This window comes from Anarrhichthys ocellatus, unplaced genomic scaffold, assembly GCF_004355925.1.
Source record: "Anarrhichthys ocellatus isolate YVR2014 unplaced genomic scaffold, GSC_Weel_1.0 scaffold35, whole genome shotgun sequence".
In the NCBI taxonomy this organism is placed as follows: Eukaryota; Metazoa; Chordata; class Actinopteri; order Perciformes; family Anarhichadidae; genus Anarrhichthys; species Anarrhichthys ocellatus.
The window spans coordinates 382,767-394,316 of record NW_022280065.1 but is presented as its reverse complement, the minus strand read 5'-3'; the positions used below and the strand labels follow the sequence as shown (position 1 = coordinate 394,316).

Sequence of the window (11,550 nt, the reverse complement as noted above, 5' to 3'; positions counted from 1 at the left end):
AAAAGTCATAGTATAGCATGTCGAGAAGAGTCATAGTATAGCATGTCGAGAAAAGTCATAGTATAGCATGTATAGTATTTTGAATAGGTCATGTAAAAATGTCATAGAATAGTACATTGAAAAAAAACAAAAGTCATAGTATGGCGAATAACAGTATCGTAACCACCCAGGGATAGTATGTGCACTGTTCCATGTATTTGTGTATAATGCTCATGTTCTCTGTTGTGTTGTTGTTGTGGCTGATGGGCTGAGTGGATGATTGTTCGTGTGTCGGTTGTTCCCAGGAGCGGATTGGTTCCAGCCTCCAAGCTTGAGGTTCAAGAGGCCGGCTTCCCTCAGCCCCTGCAGGACTCTTATCTTTTCTTCCAGCAAAAATGCCAGTCAGCATGTTCTCTGTGAAGTGTTCATAGTTTGTCAATTGACAAACAGCCCAGATTTCTGAAGGGTGGTTAGCATTTTGGCTAACCCCTTTTTCTCCTTTTAGGAGTTAGGTTAGCAACTTGTCTTTTGTTTCATTATTTGAGTAGATCAGCATTAAGTTCATGTTTTGCTGTTGCATCACTCTGAAGCTGCAAGTTTTAAATATACTATTAAACACCTTCATATACCTGGTTGCTGGTGGTTCTTGGAAACGGGGCAGAGGAGATTCTCATGTTGTGCCAGCTTTAACCCTAAGCTGGGTCGTAACAAATAGTATGTAGAAAAAAGTTTTAAAAAAAAAATCACAATATAGTATAGCGAAAAAGTCAAACTATCTAAAAAAGATCAGTATAGTATGTCTGAAAATAAGTCATACAAAAGTCATATATAGCATGCCGAAAAACGTCACAGTATAGCACGTCAAAAAAAAGTTATGCAGTTATGTATAATTATTGCATTTTTTTTGAACCCTCAAATACCAGCCTCACACATTTTGTATTGGTCGGGTTGTAGTATTGCAGATTTAGTTTCAAGGTTTACACTCCATCCTAAAATAGAAGACAAGGACAAACATTTGCCTGGATTGGAGATTTTTTAATAACATGTTTCAATATTGCAACAGCCATCAGATTTTCTTTTAACAGGTAAAAATCATCAAAAACTAACAAAAAGATTTTTTTTTTCCACTTTTATATTCCAAACACCAGAGTTTCTTGGCTATGGCCCTAAATTCAAACAAATAAAACCCTTACACAGTGAGCATATATTATATTCCAACACATTGTTCTTCAAACAAATTATAAAAATAGATTTCGCATTTTCAAATACATATTTACAGTATTAAACATATATCATAATGGTCACAGTAACAGAGGGGGGGATAGAGATGTGAAAGTTTCATTCATCGTGGTGACGAGGTCCAGTTTGTGGTGTGGGTGTGTGTGTGTGTGTGTCAAAGAGACCAGTGTTTCTTCAGATGTTAACATGTGCGTGATAACATCTATAAGGACATGAGTTTACTGATTTGACAAAACGGTTACAGCGAGGAGTACAAGGAGAACGAACAAAAACTGATTTTGCACCAAAGATAAAACGGTAACAATATTCCAGTCAAAAATGTATGTACCTTGTTTTGTGAAAATGTATGATAATCAAATAATGCCCCGATAAACGTCATCCTTTAAGTCTCAAGTATAGAATTGGTCAGAGAAAGGGTGGGGGGGGCAGATCACTGTACAGAGTATTTTAGGAGTTATCTGGGGGAAAAGTGCAACCATGTAGTATGACAGCATGATATTCACAGCAACATAGAATATAAAATTAAACATGATAATCCAACAGCTACAAAGAGAAAATCAAAAAGTCCATTAGACATTCCTTAATACTGTGTCCTTACTGCAACACACACACACACGCACGCACCGTAGTGTATACAGCAAATCCAATGATTATGGACCTAAACTTAACTGTACCAACTCCAGTGTTCAAGAAGAATACACAGATACTGTGTGCTGACAGTAAAAACCCTCCAGTGTTCCTCTCACTTCCTGTGTACAAACAACTAATTTGTTCAGATATAAACTCAGTCACATAAAAATCAACTAAACAGAAACAAAACACGAGGCCATAACTCCTTTGCTTGACTTTTTTTTTTTTCTTCTTCCAAATACCATAAGTTAAATAAACGCTCCTCACCTCTTTTCTGCAGAGCTGTGTGCTACAGTCTGTAAACATAAATAAATATCTGAAGCAGGCCATCTTCCAGAGGTGGCCCGTGCTCAATGCAGAGTATTAAACATGGTCGTGAGAGAGGCTTTGGAGAGGAGGATTGTGTTACCGAGATGACATTCAGCAGGCTAAAGGGAACGGTAGATGTTTTAAATGCAAACAGAAACAACCAGATACAAAGGAAATAAGAAGATACAATGATGGAGTGTAGTGAAACAGACAACATACCACAAACTAATGACAATCAAACACACGTCCAACCTTTATAATTGTATCCTGCAGCAACCATCAGTAGCCCCAAAGAAGAAGAAGAACACACAGGTTGACGTTCCTGAAAGTACAGTATATCATCCCCCATAAGCTACAGTAGCTTTGTCCATCATGTCAGCACACTTTATACACCGACTATAGGACTGTACTGGATGCTAGCCCCGTTTCATTGAGCCTCTTTAGAGGACTCATCCAACTCTTGTCCCTTGACATGGGACAGCACAGTCTTCTTAAGCTACTGCAGCCATGTTTAAACTTGTTTCAAACATGTCTCTTTACCATCTGATATGAGATCAGCTCTGACGTACAATGATATGATTCTGTATCCGCTTAGTAAATCACTTCCTGCTTGAATCAGCTGTGCCAGTTCTATGAGAGGAGAGTGATTTGATCCAGGACCAGTACAATCGCTCCTGGCTTTGGCGACTTGAAGTTTTTAGTGAATCAATGCTGTGATAAAGGGAAATTCCATCCAAAATGTTAACGTGTCTTTGAGCACCAGTCCATAACCGGCGTGTTTGCAGCGCACTGCATCCGTGCCCGCCTCCTGCTCAGAGGTCAGCTTCAGGCAGAGCCCCTCCTGCTTGAGACAACATTTCACGTGTCTTTACGCACTGATCCAGAGCCAGTGAGGTGGAGCTGACAGTTATTGAAATGCAGATAGAAGTCACAAAAAAAAGGTCAGGTGACATCACTCCTCTGCTATCCCTCAAACGCGACAGTAACGCCGCTCGTCTCTGAGGGGATTCATAGAAAAAAAAGGAAGTAAGGAATCAAGGAAGGCATGAGGAAGCGTGGGAAGGAGGAGTAGATAGAGCGCAGTTGAGCTGGAAGATCTGCTCATCATTCCTTCAGTTTGGAATAGGTCTCTCTCTCTCTCTCTCTCTCTCTCTCTCTCTCTCCTCCGTCATCCGTCTGTGCACACGAGTGGGTCTGCAGCAGCAGTGGCAGAGTAGGCATGTCGACTGCTTGTTAGACCTGCACACCGCGGCCGTGCATTTGGATCACCTGGGCTCTGAGGGTCTGGATGGCAGCCAGTATCAACTTCTGGTGCTCAAGGGAGGTGATGCCAAGACTCAATACATCTCTGTGGAGCAAAAAAAAGAAAAGAAGGAAGATAAATGGATTGGACTGTATGCCATTGGCTGGTAAGACAGCCCAACACAGGTATACAATTGGTAGTGTTGCAGTCAAGACCAAGACATTTTTTGTGAACAACAGTGATATCCTCTGTTACCCCCATGACCTCACCCAACAGTGATGTCATAGTGTACTGACACAACCAGGAGTGCACTTCTACATGACTGCAGCGAGGTGGGAAGTTAAAGCTGTTGGTGATGCGCAAAAAGTTTTTCCAGCTGTTTTAAGTTGCTCCTCAAAAATGTAAATGACAAAAATACGAGTTATTTTTTGCATGTGTAAATACAACACGACTGACAGCATGTATTTGCTGCATGGAGTTTCCATATGTGAGAAATAGTTTTGCTCCTTATGGCCTGTTTGCACGGGACTAGTACGACCTGGGGCCCAATAGTCATTTGTAATAATTGTGGAGTTTGTCTGTGATCTTAATCCCGTGTAAATCTGCTTTGTCCTTATTTAGAAATTCCACCACAAATGACCTGCTCTACTTCACTAAACACTGAGCTCATGTGATGAAATCAGACTCGTGCGAATCGGCATCTCTGGGATTTGGGTTTTTATGTTTTCTCCTGCCTGATATCCCGGTCGAGATTCACGTAGGACATTATATATTAAAGTTGTGACAGCATTTTGGGTGAAAATTCAGGAGGCTCATCTCGCTACAGAACATGGACACCAATTCCTGTGGGCACCAAAACAAGAGGTCTTTGTGAATCTACATCAACATAAATAGGCCTATGCAATATCATTGTATTTATAATATCGAATATCAATGATCTTGTTTAATAGCTTTAATATAAGCAGATGTTACGCGGAGCCTTGACATCACATCCGGGGGGAAATGTCAGTAAATTAGAGTAAAATACAGATTTCTACTCGAGGTCTACTGGTAATACTAGTCCATCTAAAGTTAGAGTTTCTCTAAAACAGGAAATGAAAGGTCACTGCTACACAGACACGTAAAGCCACTTACTGTACAGTCATTCGTGCCACAGACTCCAAGTAGCAGTATCCTGCAGCGGTGAAGTTGTCCTTGTACCGGCCCATGTCCACCGCGTCCAGCCACTCTCCCACCGAGTTAAAGGACGGGAAGGAGGGCAGAGGCCTCTCTGCTAGAGTAATGGATGAACTCAGGGTTCTGGAGAAGAAGAAATGGGGGTTTGGTTGCACGTTGATAGGAAATCTCTTGAAATGACCGCGCACAGCCATCCATTCACTGAGCCGATGCACTACCGGGCCGTACCTGCGTGCCAACGTGGAGGAGCCGATGCCGTCGGGGGAGCGAATGCTCTTGCTGAGGGCCGAGTGGATCTGGCTGAAGCTGGGCCTCTCTGTCCTCTCCTTCTGCCAACAGTCCAGCATCAGCTGATGGAGATGCGGAGGGCAGTTAACCGGAGCCGGCAGCCTGAAGCCGTCCTCGATGGCCTTGATCACCTACAGGACATGCAGACGAAGGCAAATAGTTATGTCAGGTTAGAAAATTTGAAATTAGTGTTGGGAATATCCAGTACTTATCATACTTGGAATTGGATACATTCCCAAAGAGAATGTATGTGACTGGTAGGGCGGAACGGGGAGAGTTAATAAGAATGTAAAAAGTGTTGTCCTACTTTAAAAAGTTGAGTACAGTATTTAAAACCTGATTTTTCTCCGTTTCAGAGGCTTAGTTGCCAAGAATAGAAGTCTTTGGACAGAACAGGATAAATAAGAGTAGAAAAGTGCTGGTGCTTTTGTTTCCTCCCGTCACTAACTGCACCACCTACAATGTTCCATTGCATTGTTTTGCTCTTCGTTAATTGAACTTATTTCGAGGCAGCATCCTTTAAGGTCACCTTGCGAGTCAGCACCAGCTGCAAAATAAACAGAATTTCACAGAGAGATACTGCTAACCTAAACAATATGAGCAGACTACAAATATGCAGCGATGTCTCGACTCAAAGCTACTCCTACAACAAAAGAAAAAACTAGAGCCGTACAGCGAGTGTGCAGCTGTTATCGGAGAGAGAGAAGAAAGGTATGCTGGCAAACTGACTGTCTAAGATTGAAAGGTCACTTCACAGGATATTCAATGTCTCAGTGTCACTTCACAGGATATTCAATGTCTCAGTGTCACTTCACAGGATATTTGATGGGGTATCACAACAGCTGGGCTGCTATCAGCGGAACATTTTACTCCAACATTTTAATTTCCTATAATACAATATGTTGTCTGCCAGTGGATGAAAAAAAACAAAAAAAACAGAAGAGAAATTAAAGAGACGAAACAAACCGACCACAAGAGCGATTATTTTCTTACACCGGACCCACTCTAAAAGATAAGCTACTAAACACAACGAGGCAGACAAAATGATTCATCTCAGGTCAGCATTGTTAATCCAACCCCATGAGACCTCACAGTCTTCAAATAGCAGAGCATGAAAAGCGTCCCTCCAGACTTCCTCACTCCTCCATCAAACTAATGCTGTCCCCATTCAAAGCCCATTCACTGCAACACCTCGCAGGAGACCTCCTCTCAGTGTATCCAGGGACGTGCCATACGTCCTCCCTCCTGCATCGCTCTAAGAGATACAATCTCCTGAAAGGAGGAAATAGTCGGAGCATAATCACAGAAATGACATCCATCAGCGGCATTATTTCCTAAAACGCTCTTTCTTCTCTCTGCCTGCCCACGCGGCGCCCCACTCCACCACCGTCCTCTCAGCCCCTTAAGCTCCTCTCTCACTAAAGAGCAGTCATAAAAGCCTTTTCAGCATTTGACATTTTCCATTTAATCAAAGCCGGTAGGTAAAGGGCACGACGGATCACAGGTGGACGGGGGCCGACCAACAATTCCGTTATGATATAATGTATCAATTTAAAGTGGACTAATATCCCCGGCGCTCTACAAGCTTGACCTTTGGCCTCTCAATTGGAAAGTTTGATAATATGAACCGGGCTGAGAGGAAAGTTTCTCCTGCCTGGTGAAAGGGCACCAGCGGGGGGGGAAAGCAAAACAAACCAATCTTGTGCCTGCTGAATAACTCATGCATATCAATTTGGCACATTCAAAAAAGAAACATGCAAATAATCGGTTGCTTTTGAACTATGCACCTGTCTGCACAAAGAAGAGGCATTAGTTTCTGATGCCAGTCACTTGAGAGGGCATTGGTATGATGAAGGATAATTATCCTTAAAATGGTCCTTTTACTGCCCTGTGTGCCGTCGGCTTAAATAAGAAGAAAAATAGTCTCAAAGAATAATCTGCTCTCTTGCCTCTTCAGCAGACTTGCACCACACAAGCATGACTTCCTGCACAAAGTCAAATAAAAAACACCTTTTTGTGAAGGACAAAGCGGTCGGAGTGACGACAGCAAAACCGAGCACCAACACACATCGACTTGGAAATCATAGGTTTCTGGTGACAAGCGGCAGGGTCCTGTCGACTGGTCGATCTCTCTAACCCTTCATATTTACATGAATGAGGAATCTTTTTTTCAGAGGGATTTTTAACACCAGGATGGCACTCTGGGACAGGCGGGGGGGGAGGGGAGGGCACTAGAAGGGGGTCAATGCGTCCTTAGGAGAAAACAGGATTGGTCATGGAGCTGATGCAGACTTAAAGAGGGGGACTTAGGCTCGACAAAAGCTTTCAGAGGTACTGTGGCTCTTTGGCTTTCTTTTAATAACATCCAAGCTGGGCATGAATACGGAGTTCATTGAGAGAGGGAGGTGAAAGAGGGAGGGAGACTGCTAAAGTGCAGATATTCTCTGAAAAAGAAAGGGAGGGAGAAATATAAAGGACATGAATGGGAAGATTAATGGAAAAGCAGCCTCCTATCTCTAAGCTTTTCTCACACACACACTTACGTCCTGGTTGCCCATATCCCAGTAGGGTCTCTCTCCATAGGACATGACCTCCCACATGACGATGCCGAAGCTCCAGACATCTGAGGCCGAGGAGAAGCGATGGTACTGGATGGCCTCGGGAGCGGTCCACAGCACCACGCTCTTCCCTCCGTGCTGCAGCAGAGAAGCGGGGAGGTAAGACGTGGAGTGAAAGGGTGTGGAGAGTTCGTAGAAATGAAGCTTTAATATTCTCTTTGAACAGCTTTTGAACATATTTTCAGAAGATCAAAAGACTCTTTAGAGGAGTTGGTTCACCTTAAGTGGAATCCAAAAACATCCGTGGAAATAAAGCACCCGAAAAAAAACGTTTTTCTTCCTGAGAGCTTAATTATATGACCTCAGCTGAACCAACTCTCATTTGGTCCAAGGCTCATTAAAAATATCAGCTGTACATGTGTGACCAACAGGCTTTGTGCCACTCTGAAGGTCATTAATTAGGAAAGTAGAATCTAACAACCTGAACCTAAAACGTTTCTACCGTGATTTCTTTGGTATCACTTTCTAAGACACACTTATGATGCTTTATAATCTGCTTACTGTATAATCAAAGTTATCAGCACTCATAAATATCCATAATGCTTAATAACGACCATAGCACATACTAAAAGATTTCATCCCGACTTATTAGCTCAAATATCACAATACTTTATCATTGCTGGTCACTCAGTGACACTGTTCAGGATCCTAGTGTGTTGTAATTCTTATAGTTGTAATACATTGTATTCTTTTTATAATGCATTATAATCACTATTATAACTGAAAATTAATTCTACATTTGTGTGTTGTTCATCTTTATTTAACGCAAACAATGACCACTTGGAGTTACTAATAATCATACTATAATAATTATTATTATTATATTATTATAACAGTTATAATAATGTATTACAACTATGTGAATTAGAAAACTATGATACTTCAAAAACAATGTCAGTGAGGGACCAATAGTTATGAAGAATGTTTAATGATTATTGTTATAAAGTATGAATATTTATGAGGGCTTATAACTATGACCATACAATGCTATAAGCAGGTTATAACACATTATAAGTATAATGCACTTTACACATGAACTTGACAGAAAGTGTTACCGTTCTGTTCTTACCTGTGTGGTGTAGATGGCCTCTATCTTGTCCTCCTGAAGAGGTCTGAAGCCAGAAACCTTGCAGCCCAGGTTGGAGTTAACCAGCACCTGAGAGGGGCAGAACAAACTCATTAGCATTGGTTGCATTAGGAGAGCAAACGATCTCAGTGTGGGCAAAGCTCTTATCGCACCACGGACAATTGATTGTTTACGACAACAAATTGAGTTGTCCTTCATGTTTCTGCAACGCGACCACCGCCATCTGCAGGTCCGACAGACGGGCTCTTTTAGGGAAATGCCACACAGTGAAACCCGAATGTGACAAAACGATTTTCGACAGTGTTGTCTCATTTTCAGTTTTGCGCATTACTGTAACAAAAACCTACAGCCAAAAGTGATTGTCAAAGACGTTTGCATCACTCCTCCCACCTGCTCCCGTACCTTGTGTGCGGCCAGCCGTTTGTGGATGAAGCCCATATCGGTGAGGTACTTCATCCCCGATGCCACACCAGTCAGCAGATCCATCAGCTGCATTACACTCAACTGGCCTTCGTGCTTCTGAGGTTATTGTGAGGCGAAAGGAGAGGCGACGGAGAAGGGAAAGACGACCAGGGAGGAGGTGAATGGAAAAGGAATGAAAGAGGAAGAGAGGAGAGTTGAGAGGATATATAGTGTGGATACAGTGATCCGAAAAGGCGGCACATCTGTTACTACAGTACAATGATGTGCTCACTGGGCTAAATCCCTTTATTTGGAGGATAAAAAACAAATAGGCCATTAATTCATATCATTATACACCACGCCGCAGTGGTTCACAGAGCAGAGGGGCACAATAACAGTTTACAGAAGCTTACAGCAGAAACACTCCATTTGTGCTATTAATTATGGTGCATTTCCTTATTACTGTAATAAGTGCAAGTGCAGCTGCCCCAGGACTGCACTGTAATAATAGTGCATTTAGGATCATTAGAGCAAAATGCCTTGTTTGTAAAACGGCTCCGAAACGGAATAATGACCGGGCTTCATTTTGTTATGGGACAATGAGCAAACGCGTCTGCATAAGTGCGTTTAACATAAACGCATAAACACGCACACAAATTGCGCAAAACTTACCCTAAGGAAGGAATCCAAGGCCCCGTTTGTCAGGCTCTCCACGATGATCATCATGGTGTTCCCTGGAGAAAGACAAGGAGAGCAGGACAGGAGAGCAGATGAAGACGTGAAGTTGAGGTGAAATGGAAAGAATCAAGGGGGGGGGGGGGGGGGGGGGGGGGGGAAGGAAAGTGAGAGAGAGGTAATAGAGACAGAGACACCGAGAGGGAGGGACGGAGGGACTAAAGTAAGTCTAGTCCAGTTGGCAGCACGGCAGGCATTGTGCAAAGCCATTCCTCACCCAGTGAACTGTGGTGAAGCCAGGAGAACCTGTGTGCTGCCCTGGCTGTCTCAGCAAGTTTAACGACCCTCAAACACTCACTCGCACACAATCCGTGCACGCACGCGCGCACACGCACACACACACACACACACACACACACACACACACACACACCTATGTGGCCCGAGGCATGCGCATTCGTACACACCACACACACGCACGACAGATACATACGTACACACTGTGGCCAGGCACAGATGGCAGGGATCCAGCAGTGCTATGAAGTGCACAGAGGAGGAAAATGAGACTGCTGCAGTTGGACTGGAGAGGAAACGAGGAGAAAGGGGGAGCGGATTACGGGTGCTTGAGAGAGTAAAATAAACCTTCACGGATATGTACAAAATAAATGTGATACGCAATCAGTCCTGGCAGTTTATGCAGGCACGTTACGAAAAACGATAACTTGGCATTGGGACATCCACAATTCACGGTTTGCCAGAATCACTGGGCTTTCAGGAAGCCATTTGGAAAAGGTTACCAACAACACGAGGGAGCTGTGAGTCGGCACAGAGACACTGCCACAATACGGCAGCCAATCACGTAATTAATGCGAGTTGGAGAGTGAATCGGGAGTTTAACTGTGTGTCGGTGGGTTGCTCAGGGCGGGAATGACAGATACATTTAGCTACAAACGAGGAGCTAATTTAAAAAGGATTATACAATTTGTGTTACGTGATTACCTGAGAAAACACGTCGTGTTGCAGACCATGTCTGACAGAAATGCAAAGGGAGGAAAAATTGATTGTGTGACAGAAACAGGGAGCGGGTAATAAGCGCTTTCTGCTTCCTCGTACAAATACAAATTCAGACAAAGTCAAACTCACTTGTAAGTCATAATTTGAATACATATTGAAACGCAAATCCTGCTTCAGAACAGCGTGCGGCAAAACTACATCTCGGCTCAATCAGGTTGCCAGAGGAGCTGAAGAAGATTGAAATATCCACTTGAGGCTAAAATATCCCATAAAAGAGGACAAACATCATCACAGCCAATCACACTTGATAACGCTGCCGAGTAGACCCTGATCTTTATCATTATGCGCTGAAATAGCAACCACAGTGGATTGGATTCACAGCTCGGTGGACCTGCACACCGACGGTTGAGGGCAGGAGGTAAGAACAGTTCCTACCCTGAGATGTTGCGTGTGAAAACACTCCTGGTAGGTATCAAATCACCTTATTATACAATCAGTGGTGGAAAGTAACTTGGGACATTTGCTCTACTACTGTACTCCAATTTTAAGGTACTTCACTTGAGTATTTCCATTTTCTGTGACTTTATACTTCTATTCGGCTGCATTTCAGATGGAAATACTGTACTTTTTACGCCAGTACGTTTATCTGACAACTGGACCCACTGGTAACTTTATACATACAGATTATATATTAAAACGAATGTAAACCATGGCAAACTCACTATTCATATTTGTTAATAAATATTTAGCAGTTTGAATCATGAATACTGGGCATTAGTAAGCTTTCAAAAGATATTTTAGTGACAATTGCAAATTACATATAATTGTCTTATGGTTTTAAAGACCCCCCCAAAAATGATGAGTTGATGGGATGCACCTATATTTTCACG

At 42.8% G+C, this 11,550-nt stretch overlaps 1 protein-coding gene across 3 annotated transcripts in view; it reads right to left on the bottom strand.

Moving 5' to 3' along the window:
• Positions 1-993: 993 nt before the first annotated feature.
• epha10 (EPH receptor A10) overlaps positions 994-11,550 on the bottom strand; it is a 160,133-nt gene continuing 149,576 nt past the window's right edge. For 2 of the 3 annotated variants that reach the window (XM_031866448.1, XM_031866449.1), the window contains exons 13-19: positions 9,644-9,705; positions 8,972-9,088; positions 8,552-8,638; positions 7,408-7,560; positions 4,805-4,995; positions 4,535-4,699; positions 994-3,505 (exon numbers count right to left, since the gene is read on the bottom strand). In XM_031866448.1, the coding sequence (XP_031722308.1) occupies positions 3,391-3,505; positions 4,535-4,699; positions 4,805-4,995; positions 7,408-7,560; positions 8,552-8,638; positions 8,972-9,088; positions 9,644-9,705 (890 nt within the window). In that variant the 3' untranslated portion in view covers positions 994-3,390. The remainder of the gene's footprint in view (positions 3,506-4,534; positions 4,700-4,804; positions 4,996-7,407; positions 7,561-8,551; positions 8,639-8,971; positions 9,089-9,643; positions 9,706-11,550) is intronic. The other variant, XM_031866450.1, reaches the window with a different exon arrangement.